This window comes from Balaenoptera borealis (genome assembly GCF_965194805.1).
Source record: "Balaenoptera borealis genome assembly, chromosome: 14".
NCBI lineage: Eukaryota > Metazoa > Chordata > Mammalia > Artiodactyla > Balaenopteridae > Balaenoptera > Balaenoptera borealis.
The window spans coordinates 26848920-26875082 of record NC_138875.1 but is presented as its reverse complement, the minus strand read 5'-3'; the positions used below and the strand labels follow the sequence as shown (position 1 = coordinate 26875082).

At 42.8% G+C, this 26163-nt stretch overlaps 1 protein-coding gene across 1 annotated transcript in view; it reads right to left on the bottom strand.

Moving 5' to 3' along the window:
- Positions 1–26163, bottom strand: part of LOXHD1 (lipoxygenase homology PLAT domains 1) — a 218633-nt gene that overhangs the window by 159737 nt on the left and 32733 nt on the right. The window contains exons 5-8 of the mRNA XM_082353369.1: positions 21472–21570; positions 15420–15568; positions 5657–5780; positions 3028–3278 (exon numbers count right to left, since the gene is read on the bottom strand). Of these exons, the coding sequence (XP_082209495.1) occupies positions 3028–3278; positions 5657–5780; positions 15420–15568; positions 21472–21570 (623 nt within the window). The remainder of the gene's footprint in view (positions 1–3027; positions 3279–5656; positions 5781–15419; positions 15569–21471; positions 21571–26163) is intronic.

Sequence of the window (26163 nt, the reverse complement as noted above, 5' to 3'; positions counted from 1 at the left end):
TCATACACCATGACCAAGTGGGATTTATCCCAGAGATGCAAGGAATCTTCAATATACACAAATCAATCAATGTGATACACCGTATTACCAAACTGAAGAATAAAAACCATATGATCATCTCAATAGATGCACAAAAAGCTTTTGACATAATTTAACACCAATTTATGATAAAAACTCTAAAGAATGTGGGCATAGAGGGAACATACCTCAACATAATAAAGGCCATATATGACAAACCCACAGCAAACATCATTCTCAATGGTGAACAACTGAAAGCATTTCCTCTAAGATCAGGAACGAGACAACGATGTCCACTCTCACCACTATTATTCAACATAGTTTTGGAAGTCCTAGCCACGGCAATCAGAGAAGAAAAAGAAATAAAAGGAATACAAATTGGAAAAGAAGAAGTAAAACTGTCACTGTTTGCAGATGACATGATACTATATGTAGGGAACCCTAAAAATGCCACCAGAAAACTACTAGAGCTAATCAATGAATTTGGTAAAGTTGCAGGATAGAAAATTAATGCACAGAAATCTCATGCATTCCTATATACTAATGATGAAAAATCTGAAAGAGAAATTATGGAAACACTCCCATTTACCATTGCAACCAAAAGAATAAAATACCTAAGAATAAACCTACCTAGGAAAACAAAAACCTGTATGCAGAAAACTATAAGACACTGATGAAAGAAATTAAAGATGATACCAACAGATGGAGAGATATACCATGTTCTTGGATTGGAAGAATCAATATTGTGAAAATGACTATACTATCCAAAGCAATCTACAGATTCAATGCAATCCCTATCAAATTACCAATGGCATTTTCTATGGAACTAGAACAAATCATCTTAAAATTTGTATGGAGACACAAAAGACCCCAAATAGCCAAAGCAGTCTTGAGGGAAAAAAACGGAGCTGGAGGAATCAGACTCCCTGACTTCAGACTATACTATAAAGCTACAGTAATCAAGACAATATGGTATTGGCACAGAAACAGAAACATAGATCAATGGAACAAGATAGAAAGCCCGGAGATAAACCCACGCACCTATGGTCAACTAATCTATGAGAAAGGAGGCAAAGATATACACTGGAGAAAAGACAGTCTCTTCAATAAGTGGTGCTGGGAAAACTGGACAGCTACATGTAAAAGAATGAAATTAGAACACTCCCTAACACCATACACAAAAATAAACTCAAAATGGATTCAAGACCTCAATGTAAGACCAGACACTATAAAACTCTTAGAGGAAAACATAGGAAGAACACTCTTTGACATAAATCACAGCAAGATCTTTTTTGATCCACCTCCTAGAGTAATGGAAATAAAAACAAAAATAAACAAATGGGACCTAATGAAACTTAAAAGCTTTGGCACAGCAAAGGAAACCATAAACAAGACGAAAAGACAACCCTCAGAATGGGAGAAAATATTCGCAAATGAATCAACGGACAAAGGATTAATCTCCAAAATATATAAACAGCTCATGCAGTTCAATATTAAAGAAACAAACAACCCAATCCAAAAATGGGCAGAAGACCTAAATAGACATTTCTCCAAAGAAGACATACAGATGGCCAAGAAGCACATGAAAAGCTGCTCAACATGACTAATTATTAGAGAAATGCAAATCAAAACTACAATGAGGTATCACCTCACACCAGTTAGAATGGGCATCATCAGAAAATCTACAAACAACCAATGCTGGAGAGGGTGTGGAGAAAAGGGATCCCTCTTGCACTGTTGGTGGGAATGTAAATTTATACAGCCACTATGGAGAACAGTATGGAGGTTCCTTAAAAAACTAAAAATAGAATTACCATATGATCCAGCAATCCCACTACTGGGCGTATACCCAGAGAAAACCATAATTCAAAAAGACACATGCACCCCAATGTTCATTGCAGCACTATTTACAATAGCCAGGTCATGGAAGCAACCTAAATGCCCATCGACAGAGGAATGGATAAAGAAGTTGTGGTACATATATACAATGGAATATTACTCAGCCATACAAAGGAACGAAATTGAGTCATTTGTTGAGACGTGGATGGATCTAGAGACTGTCATACAGAGTGAAATTAAGTCAGAAAGAAAAACAAATATCGTTTATTAACGCATGTATGTGGAACCTAGAAAAATGGTACAGATGAACCAGTTTGCAGGGCAGGAGTTGAGACCCAGATGTAGAGAACAAACGTGTGGACACCAAGGGGTGAAAACTGCGGTGGAGTGGGGATGGTGGTGTGCTGAATTGGGCGATTGGGATTGACATGTATACACTGATGTGTATAAAATTGATGACTAATAAGAACCTGCAGTATAAAAAACAAACAAACAAAAAAAGCAACTAATACTAAACTTTCTTTGGGTTATTTGTATGGAAATATGTTAATATAAATGTTTCAGACATTACATGAAATTTCTAAAAATCTTATATGTTCTGGTATAATGTTATAAGTCATAATTCTAGTTATTACTTTAAAATGTATATCTCAGAAATAACTAAATTTCCTTGTCAATTGCATTATTATGAAATTTCATCAAATCTTTAACCGTGGCCATTTTTAAGTCTTTTGTCATTTACAGACAGTTCTGGGTGTACTCTGATGCTTTCGCAAAAATGTTCCTATAAAAGGGTTTCATCTTTAAGGAATTCATGGAAAAGACTCTGACAAGTACAGGTTTCTGGTAACTGACTATACTGCTGAATTGAATGAATAAGCATTTTCTGAACTCTAATGGAAAACTGATGAATTCATAGAAGTGCTAACAAAAGATCAAGATGAAAAAAAAACTAATTATATGGGAGTGAGTGAACTGATGAGGATGATTATAATTTTTGTGACTTTCTGTTTGAATAAAAAAAAAAAAAAACGGCCCCGTGAGAGGGATTTCTCATGTACTTTGTAACTGGTGCAAAGGAAGTAGGAAGTAGGATTCAGATTAGAGTTTGTATTTGCAAGTTAAAGAGAAGGGTTGAATCAGGGCAGGGTCCTCCCCGGCCTCCCTTACCTTCTCACAGTACCAGCCTCTATTGACTCCCACATTGCCATGTCCAATGGAGACCCGGCTCAATGGGCTGAGGAGGACAGCCAGCTCGATGTTGAAGATGTCTGTGCGGCCACGGTCAAACACACCACCCTCCAGGAAGATTTTCCCGCTGTTCTTATTCCCTCTGGCCCCGTACATGACCAGGTAGATTTTGGATTTGGTCCCAGCACCCCGGACATCCCCAGTGAAGACGGTGACAATATATGAGATGGCTGGTATGGAAACAACAGGGGGAAGGAGAGGGTTCAGTGCAAGCTGTCAACAATATCCTACCCACCTTCTCCCCCACCTGGCCACACCTCCCTAGGCCCTCCCTCTGCTGTACATCCCCATCCCCCTAAGTCCTCCTCCCCCAGACGGCATCCAGTGCCCCTTTCCACTTCACTTTATCTTTTTTGGAGTTGGTGTTTCAGTGCATCTGAGTTTAGGAACAAACTGCAGGTTACAGGAAGCTGCCAGCCCCCGTTACAGGAAACTAACAAAGAGAAGGAAGAGCTTGGGTTGGTTAAGAATAGTACTTATTATTAATGCTAATTACCATGTGCATATTATTAATAGCTGCCAGATGAATTCTATTATGTCTCATTTAATTATAATAGTCAACTCGATTAAGAGAGATTTATATTCAGGACTATCTGATTCATGGAGCTTGCTCTTTTGCACATAACTTAAAAACATAACTCTTAATAGAGGGCACTAATGTCCTCCTTTAACACCTGGGGTGGTGGGATGTGGAAGATTAAGGGAGGGAGAGGACATTGTGGGTTGGGACATTTGGGGTTTTGGTCAGTCAGAAGGCAATGTGAGGACATGGAGTTCTGGGGAAGAGCCAGCAAGAGGAGATTAAACTCTGAGATGAGACAGACTAAAGGAAAACACCAAAGACAAACATTTGAACAGGAAACTATAGGAAATTCTGCTAAGGTGTGGTCTGCCTTTTTTCACACTGTCCCAGAGTCTAAGGCAAGTGGTACTTTAAGCCTTGTTAGTCTCCCACCTCCCTTTCATCCTACCCCCATCCCCTGATCTCAGAGAAATAAAATATCTTTGGGAGATAGCACATGCAACTACATGGACACATTATTCATTCATACATTCGCACCTTCCCTTGCTCAACAAACATTTACTGAGTGCTTACTCTATGACAGGCCTTGGGAGACTATGAAGATAAAAAGGAATAGCCACTGCCCTCAAAGAGTGGGTGTCCAGCTTTACTTCACAACACATGGACAGATGGTGTTCTCACACTAGACATACTGCCATAGCCTAGGTTGTCAGCAATTCCAGCCTCTCACTGTCATTTCTCCTCGTCTACCACTGGAAGCAACTAATAGTAACACAGTTAAAGGGGGCATATTAAATCTGCTCTAGTGGATGTTTTAAGTAAATAATTTGCAAACTATAGAATACAAAGTCGTGACACACCCGACAATGTGGCGCCCCTCACCCAGGCCAAGGCGCCATAATGCCATGGTTGAAAAGCACTGGAGCAGAGGAGCATTTGGTTTCCTAAACAATAGCAATCACGTTCTTCCCAAAATGTCTGGAGCAAGAGAAGGGAGAGATGGCTCTGTCTAGAGGGGGTAGGGAAAGTTTCAGAGGAAGTGAATGGAAGCAGGAATTTGAGAAGCAGAAAGAAGAGAAATGGCATCACAGGCTGAGGAGAAAGCATATTCCAAAGAGAAAGAGTAAGGCCAGCAGCTAAGGGGAGGGGAGAGGGAAGGCATGTGGGTGAGGTGGGGGGAGCAGGGAGAGGAGGTAGGTGTGGGGAAGAGTGAAAGGTGTGCAGATCGGGGGAGGGAGAGGGAGTGTGTGTGTGGAAGTGGTAGTGGAAGATGTTGAAAGATGCTGCTGAAATGGTCAATTGGAGCCCAATCGTGGAGCAATTTTATCTTATACCTCAGAACTTGGACTCATTCTCTGTGCAGTGGGAGCCATGGGAGGGTCTGTCCCAGAGCACGTTCTCAGCTGTGTGTGTTCACCAACATTGATATTCTGGAATATCTATGAACTTCCATGCTGGGAGCTTCAGGTTTTCCATGGAACTCACACAGGGTAGAGATTTAGGAGGCAGACCAAATCCTGGATTTGTCACTTATCAGCTGTGTGACCTTGAACAGGTCTCTTAACTTGTGACTCAGTTTCCTCTACTATGAAATGGGAACAGTAACCATTCCCATACTATAAGGTTGTTGTGAGTATTAGAGGAGATGACATGAGTCAGGTGCCTAGAGACAGTCTGCCATATAGGAAGCACTCAATAGTAGGAGGAGGTAAGAGTTGGTCAACATCCTCATAAACATCCACATGTGTCGGGAGTTCACATCCTGGCTCCATCCTGTGGATAACTTCTCTTGCCCTGGGAAGTCAGTGTCTGCTCAGGGGCGCCTCTCCATCACCTCTGGTATCAGCAGAACCCCAGACTCCAGCCCGGGGGGACAGAATACTTTCAGGGGCAGGAGGAATGTTGTCTAAAGACATGGTTGCTTCCCACTTGATTGTAGGCCTCCAGACCCACAGATGAGAACACTGACCTTCAGGCAGAAAGTGAAATATTAGCCAATTGGGCCTCCCCTTTCTTCCGTTCTACCTGTGGTCTCAGCTCCGCCCACTAAGATATCCCTCTGAATTTTGCCATCGTCTTCATCCAAGGCCAGCCAGCGGTTAAGAGGGAAATCATATTTTCTTTTGTTCCCAATATCTTCAATGACAATCTGGGAAGGAGAAGAGAGGGAGGGAAGGTTAAGTGTCATTGAGGTCACACCTGGTGACCGAATCCATTCCTCCATCACTTGAGTGAACTCCAAGTATACTTTCTCATCTTCCTCGTGGCCCAAGGAAAGCTTATCACAAGGACACACCTGTTGTCAGGTAAACCTTGCAAAGCACTGAGAGTCAAACAGGGATGACTGACAATTAACTCCTTGAATTACTGAGCCTTGTTCCCTTCTCTGCTAAGGATCATTTAAAAAATGCTATGCAAGAAACTTAGCAGGATGTACCCTGTGAGATTGGGGTGCTAGAACTGGAAGCCTGGATTTACAGACAGCATCAAGATCACCATCTTCCTCACCTGCTGAAGGTTGGGATTCTGACCTTCTTGCTGAGAAGCAGAGTTCACACAAAGGGAACTACAAGCCCTGAATCTGGCACACAGAGTCCCAGTATCTGGTGACCAGGTTGGAAAAGGTCAGCCACTGACAGTGAAGTTAGGAGAACTGAGCATCCATGAAGCCCCCACGGGGACTCACATGTGAGCTAGGTTGGCGAGGCTGAGATAAATGTGTCTTTTAGAGCTCACCAAGGAGCTGAGGGGCCCTCCTAAAATGTCCCAGGAACATCCAAATGAAAACTCACTCTAAGATAAGTGTGATCGTCAATAACTAGACCGAATCCTCCAGTCCTAATGGGAAGGCAGATGCATCTGGTGACAGACAGGGTGAGTTGGAAAGTAAAAATAACTGCCCAGGTACTCCCAGGACTGCCTGACAGAGTGGGGCTCCGATTTTCAGTGAAAGACTCACTTCCTAAGATCAAAATGTCTGTAGTGTGGAAACAGGGCATGCCTTGGTCTGCCTAAAGGCATCTCACCTTGTTCTAATGCAATGTTCATTAAGGAATCTTCTGGGCTGAGAGCTGAACTCCTGAGTATACCACCCACCAGAGAGGGGTCAGTGGCCTGAGCCAGTGGCCAGGACCAGCCGTCCCACCAGGGTTCTCTCTCCAGATACATCAGCATTTAAGCTCTGGTTTATAAATCAGTCCCTTGTAAGTTTGGTTGGTGTGAGTCAGCCTTCAGAGCTTGCTGATTTTTATCGAGTGTCTGTACTTTCAGAGCTGAGTGCCTGGAGACCTCTGTGGCCTGTCCAGAAGGGGTTCTGCCTTGAAAGGAAGTCCAGCCTCTCCCAATTCACCTATCTGCACATTCCTCTATGTCTTTCATCTCCCAGGGTTGAGGCTGTGGGGAGATTGGGGAGCCACGGATCTGGGCTATACCTCCTGACCCACTTTACTCTGACCCTCACAGAGTTGGAAAAACAAGGTGAAGAAAGAAAAGACTTAGTTTATCAGATAAGCTGTCAAGTCTGCTAATTGACAGATATACGGATTCACCATTTCTGTCTTTAAATGTTCACAGACTGGTGTGCCAACCATAATTCCAAGAGCAAATGACAAACCACCCTCACAGTTCACAAAGATGTCATCAATAAAGGGCCTTCTCCTGGCCTGATAGCTGGTGGAAATTCCTGGCTTGAGAAGTTCAGCTAATCTGAAAAATAGAATGTGTTGCCATTAAATAACTCTGTAGGACAAAACTAGCTTGCACAGCTGAACCACAAAGGGAAGAGAAAATATATGAATGAATATTTGAATAACCACCAAGATTCTAAAAATTAGACATTCCAAAATACCAAATCACAAAGAAAGGCTGAGACATAAACACTTAAGCACTGATATAAAAGTCCAGGAACAGTTCTGGAAATTTTCCAAATGCGTATTGAAATATATAAACAATTATTGATGACGTCTGTTAGTCCCAAGGTCTGCAGGATGAGGCTGGAGGAAGCTGGCTCCTAGAGGGTGCAACCTTTTGGAACACATCTAGTAGCAAATGGTGAGTGCGGTAGGAAGGAGCAGAGAAGTGAGATGCGGAAGGAACCTGCGTCAGCACAGGAAGATTGTCCAGGGGGGCGTGGCAGAGGGCTCTCCCAAAGGCATTCTGGCCTCTGCAGATATGGGTCCTGCTGCTTGGGACCCATGACCCCTGTTGCTTAAAGGATATTAGTAAGGGCCCCTCTGGGGGAGAACAAGCAGATTTTCCACTTGTGTTCACAAGTTGCCCAGACATCCCTGAGTTTTCATAAAGTTCCTTTTAAGAATTCAAGACAGCTCAGGAATGGTTTTTGCTAACAATGAAATGGTGGTGCTCCCTCCAGACCACAGTTTCACAGAGTCTGTTGTTCTGGCAGAGACAACTGTAAAATAAGACTGGAAAGACAGAGTGGCCTTTATCATGAATGATAGAAGCACACACCCGGAGTGTTTGTGTGAGAGACAGACAGAAGCAATAACCTAATGGAAGACAAGAGCTGTTATCTCCTGGAGGAATATTCTCACCTGCAGACAAGCCTATAGGCTGAGCTGACCTTCCAAGAAGCAAGAGGGAAACCAGGGGACATGAGCCCTTGGGAGGCGAGATGGCAGCCAGACAAGGGGGCCTGTCCACGGTGGAGCCCGCTCTGTCCTGCAGCAACAGGGACACAGCAGTTATGAGGCGGGACCACCGTTATGAAAAGCCAAGAAGGATAAACCAATCCCGAAAAAAAGGAGGAAAAGATGAAGCTGCCAAGCAGGGGTTCTTTCTTTCTTGTTCTCTCCAGATGGTTCACAGACACGCCCGCACAGTCCAGGACACGGGGGCCTGCATTTCCTCCCGCACAGGGTAAACATGTCTGCGTTAGCACATGGGGTTTGTCTTGGAGTCAATACCTTGCAGATCAATGTAGAGAGTCAACCATGACTCACAGCAGCTCTCCCTCCTCCATATGGGAATAATTTCCACCAACTTTCCATAACCTGATTGGAGCAGAGACCCATTCTGGGCAGAAGAAACAAACCCCACACACATAGGGCAATCTGGAGAAGCTGAAGGGTCTCCTCCTTCCCGCCCACGTGCCGAGGTGTCTGAGATGCAGACAGTCTGGGTGATCCACAGTGTTCCCTCTGTGTACCAGCCACGGTGCAGGAAATGAATGTAAGACCTATCCCTGTTTCCAATCATCCCTTTGAAAATGCATATCTGTTATCCAGTAAAGGTGGCCCTTGCTTGACTCATAAGCAGTCATTGCCACATTCCAGGAACCACTATTGAACTGTGGTTTACATTTGGAGTCCTTAGATCATAGGGCAAGGGACAGATAAGTTTTGACACAGGAAAAAATAAAAGAAGAAGACTTTGGAGTTTACGAACCTACTTGGAAAAAATCTTGGCATCCAGGGGTTAGCAGGGGAGACCTGGGATCATGGAAGAACAAGGGAATGTTCTATGGGGAGAACAAAGCTCAGCGAAGGAAGGGGGGTCGGTGTCCTCCTACTTCCCCACACGCTCTGCACCTCACTCATCACACTGCAATACTGTGTCGATTACTGTGTAACATACCACAAATATGAGTAACAGTAAATGACAGCATTTGAATGGTGACACCCCCAACGCTCTCGCCCTTTCCTCTACACTTCATCCCTCCCCTCTGAGCCTGCCCACACACCCACTCCTTCATTACTGCCTCGGCTGCCTCATTCAATAAAGACCTTTGATGGCTTATTCTGATCAGCGCCTGCGGTGGTCCTGCCCTCACTTTCTCCCTGACATTATTTCTCAGTTCTCTGAGCCCTGTGCCCTGGTCCAGTTATTTAGTATCCCTGTGCCACCTTCCAGGTGCCCCTCATCTGTCATCCCCTCTGCCCAAAGGAGTCCTCTTCCCCACTCCTCCTGGCAAAGCCCTGCCCATCTTCATGGCCCAGCTTCAATGGACCCTCCCTGAAGACTTCTCTGTTGCCCAATCAGGCACAACGCACCCAACATTTTTTTTGTACCTCACCTAAGACTCATCTCATCCTGCTTCGTATTAAAGTTAGGGTGATTCTGTTTTCTGATTTTCAAACTGGGAAATTTGGTTTGATCAACATATGTGGTACACTTAGGACAGAATGTTTGTTCACTGAAAGCTGGACTTTCCCTGAAGTTTTGGAATATAAGGTTAAAGTAAGTAACCTGCCTTACAGTAAGGAAGTATTCAGGAACTCGTCTTATCTCTTTTAGAAGCAGAACCATGTTCACTGCAACAGCTGCAGTTGGTAGCTCAGGGCCTAGGATATAATAATCAATCAGTAAATGTTTGTTGAATGTTGAGTATAAATTGGTGACATGAGGCCATGTTGGGCTTCCTGAGGTCCCTGAAATCTGTTCATTAGCCTCTGTCTCCTCTTCCTGTTAGAGCCAGTGGTACTGGTTGAACTTACACTCCCTAAGGCATACAGCAGGCGATCCATCCAATTCTGGATTTTCTAAGGCATGGCACAGTGGAGAGAGTCCAGACTCAGAGCCCAGAAGGCTCTTCAGTGGCAGTACTGGGACCTGCCAGTACTGGCAGATGAAGGAGCAGGGTCAAAACACACCAGACCTAACAAATGAAGAGGAAATAGGTAGTCTACCTGAAAAAGAATTCAGAATAATGATAGTAAGGATGATCCAAAATCTTGGAAATAGAATAGACAAAATGCAAGAAACATTTAACAAGGACATAGAAGAACTAAAGAGGAACCAAGCAACGATGAAAAACACAATAAATGAAATTAAAAATACTCTAGATGGGATCAATAGCAGAATAACTGAGGCAGAAGAACGGATAAATGACCTGGAAGATAAAATGGTGGAAATAGCTACTGCAGAGCAGAATAAAGAAAAAAGAATGAAAAGAACTGAGGACAGTCTCAGAGACCTCTGGGACAACATTAAATGCACCAACATTCGAATTATAAGGGTCCCAGAAGAAGAGAAAAAGAAAGGGACTGAGAAAATATTTGAAGAGATTATAGTTGAAAACTTCCCTAATATGGGAAAGGAAATAGTTAATCAAGTCCTGGAAGCACAGAGAGTCCCATACAGGATAAATCCAAGGAAAAACATGCCAAGACACATATTAATCAAACTATCCAAAATTAAATATAAAGAAAACATATTAAAAGCAGCAAGGGAAAAACAACAAATAACACACACTGAAGAGCTGCGGGGCCTCAAGCAAGTCCTCTACTGAAGCAGATGGGCCAAGGTCAAGGCCCACTGGCAGCGTAATGTTCCATCCTGTGACTCTTGCCCTTTTGAGGTGGTCATTGAGCTGAACTGATCATTTGAGTCAGTCACAATTGTTGGACTAAGCAGACACGGGGACCCAAGCCATGTGCAAAGCCTGGGGGAGGGAGGATGCCAGCCCCGGAGAGGGGATGAAGAACAGGGGGCTGAGGAACACACATGGGCAATTGACTAAGGAAGAAGAGGAGGGAGATGACTTATGAAGGGGTTAATTATATTGGCTTTCAGATTTATCCCACCAAGCCCTCACACATAAATACCAAAGGAGCAGTTGTCATGTGATGTCCAAGGCAACCAACCGGGCAACTTCGAGAATGGGAGCACTTGCTGTGCAAGTGTCAAATTTGGAAATGCAGACAATTTAACAGCATTTTAATTGGTGTCTCTGTGGAGGTTAGGTGAGGAGGGGCAGCATGGAGACCCAGTCAAGAGGGAAGGCAGGAGGTTAGGGCTGGCTATGCATTGGGTAGTCACAAGGTAATGAGAGGTGGCCCGGGGTTTCCCCTAGCCTCTGGTTTTCAGCTTGAGCCCACCCTGCCTGGGACCTAAAACCCTCCTTCTTCCTCTCTCATGATAATTCTTCCTTCAGGAAAATATCTAGTAAATCCAGGTGTTCTGACCTGCAAAATTCTTGAATTATTTTTATGTCTTATCCCCAAGGAGCATTTTGGTTTGGCTTAAGTTAAAGGAACAGACTGTTAGGAGTTCTTCAGAAGCCGGTGAACCTTTGGAGGGACACCCACCTTGGCACTCGGGGGGGCAGGTGGGGACCTGCCAACCAGGCCCTGAACTTGCCCCTACACATAATACTGGCTCCAAAGAGAATAACCGATCTCACACTGAAAGTAGCCTGCTTGGGCTTCTGGTTTAAAATAGTGTCTGACTAGCAACCAGTAAGAAGAGAAAAAGAAGAAAAGGAAGGCGGGAGAGTAGGAGGGAGGGAGGGAGGAAGGAAACATCATTCTGAAGAATCAGAAGAAGAGCAGAACTCTGGAAAGGACTGGATAAAGGTTACAGAAAAAGAATTCAAGAAACGGGTATGTTTAATAGGATATAAGAAAATATGGTCTTTATGAACAGGAGTAAATATCTTTAAATAGAAAGGGTTGCAGTGAAAAGGCAATAAAATGATATGAAAAGAGAGCTAGATTACATGGGAAAGGTATCCAGAAAAGCAATACTACACAGCAGCAAATACATCAAAGTTCTTACAATTCTGCATGCCCTTTAACCATCTCCTAGGAATTAATTGTAGGAAATAATCATAGATGTGTATAAAGATGAGCTACAAGAATGTTTGTTGCAGCACAATTTATAGTATCAATAATTTTGAGAAAAAAATTGAAATGTTCAACAAAGGGGAATTGGTTTAATAATTTGTGGTATATCTGGGCAATGAAATATTATTACAGGCATTAAAAATTACATTGTGAAATATCAATGTTATTCTATTTCAATAGCATGGGGAAACAGGCATGTTACACTTGAAAGTAAAAACAAAGCAGTTTGTAAAACATTGTGCTTATTATGAACCCATTATTAAAAATGACATATGTGTATTCATTCACAGAAAAATGTCTGGAGGATATGTAATTTCTGGGTGGTGAAATAATGGTGGTTCAGATTATCTTATTTTTGCTTACTTGTATTTCCTAAACTTTTTACAATAAATATATATTACTTTTGTAAGAAGAAAAAAATAATTAGAAGAAACATTCAGAGTTAAAATGCATATTAATAGGAGAAAGAAATGCAACTGGTAGTGTGAAAAAGCAAATCAATAATGAGGTGGGGGAGAATTTGACAAGTTCTTATGGAATGCAAAGAAAATAGAGATGAAAGGAATAAAAGGGAAGCTGAGATCTTTGGAAGACAGAGAGTGGAGATCCAATAAATGGATAACTGGTGCTCCTGAAGAAGAGACGCGAAAAAAGCCATTGAAGCAAGAATCTAGTACATAATAGGAAATCTTTTTTCTGAGCTATAAACAAACAAATAATCCTAGGCATTATGGAAAAGACCCATCTTGTTCCAGAGAAGTTAAAAACAGGGAAGGAAGGAGGGAAGAAGGAAGGAAGGAAGGAAGGAAGGAAGGAAGGAAGGAAGGAAGGAAGGAAAGGAGGGAGGGAGGGATGGAGAAAGGGAGGAAGGGTGGAAATGGGAGAGGAGGGGAGGAAAGGAGAAGGGAGAGGAGGGGAGATGAATGAACTAACAAAGACCCTACTCCTAGACATTATCTGGCAAGACTTAAATTATAAATAAAAAGAAAAAAATCCTATAAGCATTCTGGCTGAAAAACAAAAAACAAAAAAAACACAAAACAGTTTGTCCAGAAAGAAACAAAAGTCTGCTTGGCTTCAATGTCAAATTTCAGAAGGTAATGGAACAAGATTTATAATGTTTTAAAGGAAAAAAGTGTTCTCACCCATATATTTCACATCTTGCCAAGCTGCCCTGTTCTTTGAGCATGAAGATGACAAAAGGACCTGTTTCGGTGTGCAAACCTGCCTCCTTCACGTAGCTTCTGAGAGCATAGGGGGTGAGAGCCCAGGTGATCAAGAAGGAAACTGCTTTCACAAAGTACAGCTGCAACGACTACGTCAAGGCCTCCCTCAGGCCCTTGGGTGCACTTTGCAGCTCCTTCCACTACACCTGTGTTTTCATTCAGTCTTCCTTCCCAGGATGAAGGAACTGGGCTGCAAGGTACCTGCTCTGTGCCGCATCCTGACTGAGGTCCTAAAACACACCTGCCTCCTCTCCCTTGTCTGCCCTGAAGACACACCTCTGCTCGTGCATTGGCTCTTTGGGATCTGGACTCCTGCCTCATTTCTTCTCCAATCCAAGCAACAATTCCACTTAGCCTCCCGGAACCCTGTTCAGAATTAGGCTGGCTGCTCTTAGGGCCAGGCCAGCCCCCTCTTTCCAAAGGAAACTTGGCCATTCCTTGCTTCACTGATTCAGCACCTTGTTCCATGCCAAGAGCTGGGAGGTGCCCTCAAGGAACTTTGAGGCTAGTTATGGAGAGACGTGTGGCAGACACTCAAGGATGCTTACTCAACACCCTTTCCAATCACCTTCTTAGCCTACTTCTACTATGAGGGCTGGAAAGCCTACTTGAAGTCCCAGTTTCCAACGTAGCTAGGGTGGCCATGTGACACAGGAAAAAGTTCCAAGGAGAGCTTTGTTTCTCTCAAAATAAAGCAAGACTTGCCAGAAAAATGTCTTTCCCCTTTGGTCTTCTCTTTTCTTCCTGCCTAGAACACAGATAAGATGCAGAGAGGTTCAGCAGACACCACATGATCATGAGACAACAAGCTGGAGGATGAAAGCCACAGTGCTGAGGATGGTGACACAGAGAGACCAGGTGTCTCAGAAAGCAACTGCACCAGCCCTGAGCTGACCATATCTGTATCTCATGTGAGATAAGAAAAATAAGCCCCTGATTGGTTAACATTGCACTTCAATTTTCTGATACTTGCAGCCAAATATGTTCCTAACTGACACAAGATGATAAATTAAGGAATAACAAAACCTCAACTATCAGACAGCTTCATTCTAAATAGTCAAATTGTTATAATCCGAGGGTTTTCTGTTTTTAGGCCATAAGACCTTTTCAAAATATTTTTCAAATTATGTTACACATCAATCTTTTCCTATCATTCTGTGATGAGCTGAAATATATGGAGAGCTCGTGACTAAGGAAAATACATACAAAGGCCTGGTAGCCCATTTTCTAAATGACCTCAGACTCCCATAATTTTTCAATATTCTTTTGGCTTTTTATATCTTCTCTGAATCCCCATTACAGTTCTCAATAACCCTACCAATTACAGTGTCTCTTTTTCCTTCTAATTTTCTGCTATAGGTTTAAAATTACAGGTAGCAAGTTTTGCTAGAAGGGATTATAAGCAAGCACTGAGTGAGAATCTGAGGGGTCTTGTCTTCAAAATCAGGGCAGGGCAAGGTAGTGCCAGGGACATAAGCTCTCCTCATGAACTTTGAGCCAGATATGTCTTAGATTCTCAGAAGCCTTTTTGCTTTCTTCTTGATTCTTCACTCTGTCCTGGGTAGGTGAAATTATGAGGACCTGAGATTCAGAAGTTTGAGGTACAAAGCAACAGGCCAAGATAAGTCACAACGTAGCTTATGATTAAGGTGAAATGAATGCTACAAGCCAGCGGGGTTATAGACATTCATGGGAGGGAGAGGTTCTGGTGGCCAGAGGGGGAACACTTCATGGCAGAGCCCTGAAGGATGATCAGACCCTGGCTGGGTTCAGATGACAGAAGTGGTCCTTCTAGGAAGGTGATAACACAGGCAAAGCCTTGGAGGCTACTGGGAGGGCAGCATGGTTGGCCAGTGGACTTAGGCAAAAGGGTGGAGACAGATCTAAAGAGGGAAGTTAGGGCTGAAATATAACTTCTGAAGAGCCAGAATTCCTGCCTCCCAGGCCAAGGGACCACAGACAGTCAGCTGAACCCACCTTGGACAGGAACCAGCCTGCAGACGCCCCCTTGTTATTGTGGCCAACATTGATCTTCATGAGCTGCCCCAGATCCGGGGCATCCAGGGTGAACTTGTCTTCTGCTCCCTTTTCAAAGTTGTCCTTTTCATTCTCCAGCCTACGCTCACCTGTATGCACAGACACATGAGAAAGTTACAAAGGAGACCAGAGGAGGAGAGAGAAACAGCTCCAGACTTTAATGGGCTGCCCACTGAAGGATGGTTTCAAAAGTCACCACGGTGGGAGGCTGTGGGTGGTGACAGGCGGTATGTGGACACTCTCTGTACTTCCACTCGATTTTGCTGTGAACCTAAAACTGCTCTAAAAAATAAAGTTTATTAATTTTTTAAAAAAGGGGTAGCTTCACCCCGAGATCTACAGGCTCCTTAAATCCCTCCAGCCACCAGTCAAGGCCAAGGCTTGCCTTGTGTGTGGCTTGTGCCCAGGACCCACAGCTGGGCTTCTGATTTCTGCCTTAGCCCAGAGTCCCCACCCTAGTAAACTGATTTGCACCCCCATCCCTGGACCTGAGGCCCTGCCTTGTTTACCGGCTGCTGGTCCTGAACTAGGAGCACAACCATGGTCGTTGGTCTAGGGGCTGTGGCTGGGACCCTGACATCAGCCAGCAGGCTTCCTTAGGCCTGACTCCTTTGGAAAACAGCAATGATAACTATCATCAGACACTGCTGGGTGTTTAACACGGTTTCTTCCCTCACTTATTCCACGACACAATCTAGGAGGGAAGTATTATCAACTCTGCTTTGCAGATGAAGAAACTGAGACTTGGAGAAGTTAAACAACTGGCCAAAAGTCCACAGGAATTGAGCACATAGTTAGGACTCGATCTAACCTGTTCCTTCTACTTTGCAGTTTTCCATTATTACCCTCCGAGGTCTACCAGTCATATTAACCCTTACAACCCCACCTAAGCACCAGCCTTTTGCTTATGCCATTCTGTTTTCTTTCTTTTCCAAAATTTGATTCTTTAAATTTTTCTAAATTTTAAATTGTCACAATTCAAACATATAGATAATAATAATAGACATCCATGTACCCACCACCCAGATGTAAGAAGTATAACAGATATTAATATTTTGTGTAATTAACTTAGGCCTTTCTCTTTTTTAAAGGAAATTAAACATGACGGGTAGGTCTAAAGTCTCATGATCCATCCCTTCCCCCGACACACCCTCCCACAAACAAACACTATCATCAACTGGTATCCATTGTTCCCATGAATTTTTGCTTGCGCATGTATGTATTCATAAAGAAAATATATTATTTTTGCATGTTTTAGAATTTTACATAAATAACATCATAGTGCACATCGCTCTGAGTTAAGATAAGTTCCTTGTCTGTACAATAGGGATGATAAGGGCTCCACCTCATTGGGGCTGCTGTGAGAATTAACTGAATGGATGTGTGCAAAGCCCTTAGGGCAGTGCCTGGAGATGGTAGGTGCTGTGTTAGGGACAGGCCGTTGCTATTGTTCCTGTTACTATCGTCCTATCATCACACACCCTTGTGCAACTTACTTTTTTTTAAGTTAATATCATGCTTTTGAGATTATTCTGTTGATGCTAGTAACAGAATTCGTCCAACTTCTGTATAATAGTCATTGAATGAAGAAAACACTATTATGTGTGCATTCTTTCACTGATGTACACTTGATTGTTTCTAGCTGATTGCTATTGTAAATAGCACTGAATTGGACTCTCTTGTACTTACCTTCTGCTGCACATTTGTAAGAATTGATCTGAATAGACGCCTATAGAGTTGCTGGGTCCTGAGGTGTATTCATCTTCAGTGTATTAGGTATTGCAAAATTACCTTCCAAAATGGTTGTACTACATCAATTATCACCAGCAGTGCATGAGGGTTCCCATTCCCCATAATCATTATTAACACATATATTTAAAATTTTGTTTCAGTGTGTGTACAGTGGCGTCTAATTATGGTTTTAATTTGCATTCCCTTGATTATTTGAAAAGGTTAAAAGGTTATTTGGAAAGACATTCATATATATATATTCAATACATACATTTGAGAGATTGGTTCATATATATATTGGCCATTTAGACCTTGCTCTTCCATAATTTTCCTGTTCATGTACTTTATCATATTTTTCTGTTGTCTTTCCTTTGTCTATGGCTTTTATCATATAGACATTTTTCTTGTTTTAATGGACTTTATCAATATTTCCCTTTGTTGTTTGTGCTTTTAGTGAATTGTTCAAGAAATTCCATCCTAAATTGAAATTTTTAAAAAGACACTCAAAGTTTCTTCTAAAAATTTCATAGTTTGCTTGTTCACATTTCAGTCTCTAGCCCATCTGAAACCTATTTTTGTGTATGATGAAAGGTAAAGAGATCTACTTTTATCTTTTCTCATATGGTTAGACAATTGTTTAAACATCAGTAATTGAATATTTCATGCATTGCATTTATAGAATAATCTGAGAAATTTGGATATCTTACTGAACTTAAGTCTTTTCTCATCCATGAACATAATATATTTTTCCATATATTTAGTTATTCTTGTGTATCCTTAAGTAGAAATCTTTATTTTTTTCCAGAATGCGCTTTTGTTAGTTTTTCTTAGACATGTAATTGCTATTGTAAATCACATATTTTTAAATTAAATATTTGCTTGCTGTTTATGTTAATATTTGTGTATTAATCTTGTATCCAACACCTTTATTAAACTTTCTCGTTGGTTCTAATGATTTTTAAGTTCTAATGATTTTATAGATGATCATTAGTTTTTATGAAAATTAAATTTTATTTCTAAATGGGACCAGAGGTTGAAGTTTCTTCTAATTTTATTGATTTGTGATCAAAGAATGTTGTCTCTATGTTATTGATTCATTTGCATTTGTCATTATGCACTTGAAAAGAGTGTGTATTCTCTACCAGTTGGATTTAGGAATCTACATACTTCCATTAGATCAAGGCTATTAACTGTGTTGTTAAAATCTGCACCCATACTAAAGTTTTATCCATTTGACTTATCAGTTACTGAGTGTTGTATTAAAATCTTCCACTATGATTATGTACTTGTCAAGTTTCTCCAAGAATTTTATTATTTTTTGCTTCACATATTTTGAAAATATGTTGTTAAAACTGTACAAGTTCAGAATTATCATATCTTCCAGGTTAATTGCTCTTTTTGTCATTGTATAATATACTTATTTCTAATGAAGTATTTTGTCTGAAAGTTTAATTTGATGGATATTAATATAGCTGCACCAGCTTCTTTCTTATAGTTGATATGTTCCTGGTATACTTTATTCCATTGTATATATTCTCAGACATTTATGTATCATATATTTAAGCTGGATTTTATTTCTTTTAATTTAATATGAGAATATCGATTCTTTAGTTGATGAGTTTAGTTTATTTCTATTTACTGTATTATTTACACACTTATCTTACTTTTTGCTAGTAGCCATGTTTTTTCTTTCTTCATTTCCTGACTTCTATTTGGTTGATTGAGTCTTTATTCTCTTTTATTCCCTCCATTGGCTTAGAAATTACACATTTCTATTTGGGGGTGGTTACTTTTACAATTTTAATATGCATACTTGACATATTAAAGTCTAAAGTTAATCAATTTCTCTGCTCTCCTAGGGTAGGGGAATGGGCTACAACCAAGTTATATTTTAACTCTCATTATCTCGTTTCTTTCTCAAAGATCACTATCTTTTAGTGTTTAGGGTCCACATTTTCTCATGTCTTGATAATAGTTATTATTAGTATAATTTTATATAGTCAATGCTTGCTTAAATTTGTTATATAATTATCATTTTGGGGGCTCACCTTTGTTTCTTGCATCTCACACTTTTCTTCTGGGTACAATTTTCTTTTTCTTAAAGTATATCCTTCAGTGGTCATTTAAGTGTGGGTCTATGAGTGAGTGGTCAGTCCTATTTCTCTTTGTTTGCTTGGAAATCCATTAATTTTGCCCTCACTCTGGAATGATAACCTAGTTGAGTACAGAATTCTAGGTTGATATATGTCCTTGCTCAGAAGACTGAAGTTTGGGTTTTTTTTGTTTGTTTTTTGTTTTGTTTTTGCTTTTTTTTTTTTTTGGCCATGCCACACAGCTTATGGGATCTTAGTTCCACGACCACTGGACCGTCAGGGAATTCCCAGAAGATTGAAGATATTATTCCATGAACTTATATCCTCTATAGCTTGCTGATAGGAATTTGCTATCAATCTAATTGCGTTTATAGAAGATAATCCACCAAATCTGGTTACTTTTAAGATCTTTCTCTTGGCCTTTGGTTTCACTACAATGAATCTAAATGTGGATCTGTTTTTATTTATCATGTTCAATGTCTTTTGTTACTTTAATCTGAAGATTCATATCTTTGCTTAATTCTGAAAAAATGTGATCAGCCATTATCTATTCAAATATTTCCTCTCACCTATTCTATATATTCTCTTTCTGAAACTCCTGTTCAACATGTCAGAACTTATTCTCTCCTCCACATCTCATGACCTCTCACTGATATTTTCCAACCCTTTATGTCTCTGCCACATCTGCATATTTTGTTTATATTTATCTTACAGTTCAATAATTCTCTATTCAATAGTTTCTAATTGTATTGTTTAACCCATCCATTAAGTGTTTATATTTAGTGACTATATTTTCATTTCCTGTATTTCTGTTTGCTATATTTTTCATAGTGCCTTGTTGTTTTCCTTAACTATTTCTTTCATGTCTATAGACAGTTTAAACATACTTAAATTATAGCCTTTCTCAGATTACTCTATTACCTGAAATTCTGTAGGATTTAATCTTATTGTCTGTTGTGTCTATTGATGGTTAGTCATGGTGGATTGTGTCCTTGAGTGTTTTGTAGTTTTGGAAAGTGAACTCATCTCCAGTACTTTATCTGTGGGAATCTCACGAAGTCTTGCAAGTGCTTCTGCCAAGCACCGAAGGGTATTACTGGCATGGAATGAATTTTCTGTACCTGAGGGGGAGGGTTCCCAAATCACACTTGTAGTGTAAAATCAGACCTCAAGCCCGCATGTGTGTAAGCCTAAGATATCAATTTCCCATCAACTGTCTTTTTAATCTAGAGTTCTTACAGAGATAAGTTTACTATACTGATGAGCAATTTTTTTCCTAGTCTATTTTTTCACTGAAGATGTTCCTGTGAACCTTCAGGGATCCTGGCTTTATGTGTGGTTCTAATTTTTTGCATATTTTGCCTCATACACAGCCAAAATATCATTTTCTGACCCAAATGTGTATGGAAATCCATCCTGTAGATTGTTGAACATAAAGGCTCCCTGCTTCCAAGATCCACAGCATCAATTCATAGCTGATACTTTGGTTTAAGTTCTCTCTTCATTTCTGACACCTGGAGATTTCTCTTTTTTCTTAAAATCCCAGCAATGCATTTTTAATTATTTAATATACTGTGTCCAAAATTCATGTCTTTGTAGCTTTCTGACTCCTATAGTATTCCCTTAAATTGGCAGCAGCAGCACAAGACCACCTGTCTCAGTTCTGCTGGCCTGAACTTCCTTCCAACACCGGCAGCTGTGTCTGTGCCCTCAGTTCCTGCTCCACCTATGAGGCCAAGTGTAATTCTATCCCCTGGCCCCATTCTTGTCTGCCCCAAATCACTGCATGAATCAGACCATGCCCAGTCACATCCCAAAATATAATTCAAGATGGGCATGGAGCCTAGGGAGATAGAGAGTAAGTGAGGATGAGTCCCCTGGAGATGTGGAGCCTGGGTCTGTTACAGGATGCAGGATGATTTTAAATCAACCAAAAAACCAAGCACAACTTATTCTGAAAACACATCACACACACAAACTTGACAAGATGGACACCATGCTGCCCAAGGAAGGCCATGACAAACCACGTCACAAGAAGAAGAGAGAGGCTCAACAGGAGAGCCTAGAGGGAACCGGAGTTGCCTTCCTCTGCCAGGAGGGTGGAAAACAGCCCACTTAAGAAGTAGTTCTGGGCATGGCTTTTGAAGAAAGGATTTCAAACCCATTACCTGTGTCTCCATACTCTCCAAAGATATTGATGAAGACGTCAGCATCAGTCCCTGCACCAATGACATCACCAGTGTATACCTTGACTTCATACTTGTTACCTGGAAATGAAGACAGAGAAAGTCTCAGCTCATTCAGGTCCTGAGTAGAGAAGAACAGAGGCCAAAGTAGCTACCAACCATCCACCCTTCCCTCCAGCAATGCATGAATTGTCACCATTACTTTCAATAACCAAGCAAGACACAAGTCGCCTGACGTTGGTTCTAAATGGTCATGGCTGAACTGCGCGCAGAGCAGAAATCAGAGGTAGAGGGGACTTCTGTTTTCATCTACTAACTTGTTGCCTTGGGATGCATGAATCAACCCAAATACAACCAACCCACCACCAGCGTTTCTCCCCTGGATACTGAAATGACTCCCACTGGGTTCCCAGCCTCTACTCTGTCTTCTCCAATCTGTTCTCTATGCTGCATCACAGTATAAAAATTCATGGGGGAAAATTGATTATGCAAATAAAAATCGAATTTATATGTAAGTTGTCAAGGCCATAGCCAATGCAAAGACCAGAGGAACCAATAATAGCTAACAAATGCATGTTCAGGCATTACCTCATTTAAAGACCTGTATCAGCTTCCTGTATCTTTGCTCCATTTATTGAACAGAAATCCATTCTCTGTAACCCCAGAATGCTTCAGCCTTGGCCATGGCCTCAAGTCAAGGGGTGGTGGAGCTCAAGGTAAACTTGACAACATGTTGAGTCTTGCCCGGGTCTCCCCAACCAGACCCTGCCTTAGGGTCGTGTAGCAAAAGCCAAGGGTTGCTATGTGGTGTGAAATGGAGATTCCTCTAGATTTTCTTTGGGTGCCAACAATTCTAAGGGCTGAGACAACTTTCCCTTCCCTTTCCCTTCCTACAATAGCTTTCTATTTTTCATGTACCAGCATCTTTTTTTTTTTTTAGATGTCTTATGCCTAGTATATGAAGCTGATAAAAATTAGAGCTGTTTTATTTGAGGCCCAAATCAGGGCCCCTCTGCCCCCCTCCTCCCTAGAGCCTTCCTCCATGTCCCAGCCCCCACGTGTCTTGCTCCTCTGTGCTCCTTGGCTCTGCCATGTTGTCTGTGTCAATGATTTCCAAGTTTCACCATCTCTTCCTTGTGCTGTTTGCTGTTTCCTGCAGGTGAGAATTCTATGTTCCTCAAGAACTTAAAAGAGGTCTGGGAGCAGGGCTTCCTTCTCTCATATGGCTTCTCTCACAGCCCCTAGCACAGTGCTGGGCACATATTAGAGTCTCACTGCATACGTTGAAAAGCTAATTGAATTGAATTTCCTAAATCTCAAAGTTTCGTGAAGTTGCTCAGGGCAAAGGACTGAGGTGGGGAGGTGAGAAGAAAGCTAATTTCATCCCTTCTCATCTCGAATCTTGTCCAGCAGTACAGGGCTGCCCTCTAGAGATGACACAGTGCAGAATCCTGCAGGGGACCCACGGAGGACTCTCCACCCACACAGCCCTGAAGGTTGGCCTTTGACCTGCTGAGGACATTGAGCCAAGAAGGAGCAAAGTCTTCTCTTTCTCTCCTCAATCTTTACTTGGTGAAACCCATCCAGGGAGAGGGAAGACCCTTCAATCTTTATCCCCAGATGAAGGCTTCAGTAGGACAGTTGTTCTCAGATTCCCGCCCCTTCTTGCTTCACCACTAAGACCCTTCTGAGATGGGACACGGAGCCAGGGCCTTCAGAAGAGTCCAGACAGGCAAACCCCGGCTCAGTGACTTGAAACTTGGGCCACATTCAGGCTCCCAGAGGAGCTTGTTAACAAGGCAGATTTCCAGGTTGCCTTCCAGGCACCCTTCATCAGGGGGTTCTTCCAGCGGATCCTGTTCTTGATCATCCTCCAAGGTGCACAGGCCTCCTGCAGGGGTTCTTTCCTCCTCTGGCTGGCAGGGCCTCTGAGAGCCACTCACTTGGGTTCAAGTCCTTTCTCAGGCGCAGTCTAGGGCTCACTTCACACAGAGGCAAAACCCCTCTGCAGAGCCGGTGGTGCCAGGGTGGTGTGGGGACTGGGAGAGGCTCTGAAGGCCACTGCTAAGCATCAGTCAGAGGGGCAACAGGACCCCAAAGGGAAGTGGGCACAGTGAAGCAGGAGAAAGGATGAGGGGGCTGGGGAATATATGTGGAATGATTCAGAGTAGCAGACACTCTGAATCATTCCAGAAGGCGGAATTTGAATTAGTGGGTTGAATTATAAAGAGGAATATTTTAGCTCACCAAAAGAAACATTTTCTAGTATCTAGGGCTATCCAACAAAGGACTGGGATGCCCTTGGGGGAAGTGAGTTTCCCAAGCCCAGAGACACCTAAGCAGTCTCTCTATGCCCAGCACATTGGTGGGGAGCCACCTGTCAGGGATGCCGTGGAGAAAATGGCAGAGGTGAGGGATGAGAGCACTAAGGGTCCTCTTCAATCTGCAATTCCATGACATTTGACCAGGAAAGGCAGCCTTGCAGACTATGGAGGGAAGCCAGGAGAACAAGGAAGCATCTCAGAGGATGGGAGAGGTACCCAAGGCCCATGCAGACGAGGCCCGGGAAGCAGGAGCCCACGAAGGGCTTTGGGAACACACATCCTCATCCTTGGAAAGACCAGAGAAGCAGAGTACCAGGGCCGAAGTGAAGCAGCAGGGTGATAAGCCAAGGGTCAGGGGCCAGTAGGCCAGAGAAAGCTTCCAGGCCTTGCCAGGTGAGGCTATCGGTGGCCCGTGCCCAGGGATCAGGAAGCCAGATGAACAGAATGCAGGAGGAAGCAGATTCTGGAACAAGGCTAGACTGTCTTCTAAACTCTGTGGAACTTTCTACAGCAAGATGAGGCGCTGGGTCCCCATGTAGCTGGCTGGATGGCTAGAAGATCACCCTTGATCACACTGAGGAGAGGCCAAGAACTGCCTTTTAAATCTGCTCTTTAAAAGGCCCCATAGACAGACAAAGAAGCTTCTTTTATTACTGTTCTCTCTCCTTTTTCCCATATTTCCTCTTCAGGCAGAACCCCACAATATCTGATTTGCCATTTTCCAAGCAAGCCCTAGGGCCCAGCGCCCATTCTAAGTTGTGATGAAGTGCATATATTGATGAAAGAATAAAAGCAGGGCTCCGTTCCCTCGCCATTGGCAGACGGCCAGCACAGTACAGCAAGGCTTCCTCTTAAGTGGTCACGTGAGAGCCCCCCAATTTCCCGTGATCAGAGTTTCAACAAATGCAAACTTGCCTTCCTGGCACAGTGGGTGGTTCGGCCAGGAGGAAAGGAGAAGCGCCAGGAAAAATCCCTGCCCCAGAGGCCAAGGGAGCAAGGCAGTCTGGAGAAAGATGATGAGAAGAAAGGTGGAAAGAAGAAGCCAGGAATGACTCACCTTCCCTGGCAAATAATACTAAACCTCCACACAGGTGTTGCAGTTCACAAGGCACTTGCGTGTCCTTGATGGAATCTGATCCATGCAAGGGCCATGCAAGGAGGCAGGTACTGTGGACATTCTTACTGACAGACGAGGTACCGGGGCTCAGAGAGCAAGGTGGCTTAGCTGAGGACACACAGCTGCTAAATGTTGCCAGCGGGGCTCAAAGCCATGTCTCTTGTCTCCAAATCCAGGGCTGTTTCCAGAATACCTCATGGGCTCTCATGCTCTTGGCCAGAGGTCAGCAACAGTTTTCTGTAAGTGCCAGATAATAAATATTCTAGGGCTTGCAGGCCACTTGGTCTCTGTTGCAACTACTCAGCTCTGGTGCTGTAGCACCAAAGCAGCTGGATACAATCCTATGTAAATACTACATAAGCAAATGGGTCCAGCTGGAAAACTGGGCCCAGCCCAGTTTTCTTGGGGAAAAAAAAAGAAAGTTTTTTTTTCTAAGAAAACTTTATTTATGGACATGGACACTTGAACTTCACAGAACTTTCCTGTGTCGTGGAATATTATTCTTGTTTTGATTTCTTTTCAACCTTTAAATATGTAAAAGCCTTTCTAGGCTCATGGTCCACACAAAGACAGGTAGAAGGCCGGGTTTGGCCACCCCCCGCCCTGTGTTCTCTTGTGCTCTCAGGCACCGTCCTGTGTGTTTCTGGCAGAGGACTGCAGGCGACTCTGCTCTCTGTGGCCTGGGTGGGAACGGAGCTGCCTGGCACAGGGGAGTCAGCTGCTGGTTGCAGGATAATCACAGCACATCCTAACCACTAGCTAAGCAGCTCAGGGTTCTGAAGGTGGGGGAACTATTGCCCTTGCTCTGTTGGGGTGGAAGGGGTGAGAAGGAGCAGGTCCCGTGCTCTGTTTTTCCTGCCCTTACAATGTTGTGTGACTAGGCTGAGCCTGGTGTTCCCTTGAGTCTAGTGGAGAAGGGGGTCTGGTCTGGGGTTTTCTGAAGGTGGGGACGATGGCAGGTCCAGTTCTGCAACCTTAGGCGTTATGCTTTTCAGCTCATTGCCTGGTTGTGAACGAGCAAGGAGCAGAGATGGGAAGAGAGGGGAAGGTCAGGCCGGAGGAGGAGGTAACAAGGAGTTCATCCCCCTTCCTGAGTGAGCATGGGAGAAACAGGGACTGGAGATGGCCCACCCCGGCCCTAGAGTTGGCCTGTGGTTTACCCATTTGGCATATTATCTGTTATAAAATTCTCTCTAGAACTGATTTCTCTCTGGCCTTTCAGCAGGGTTACCG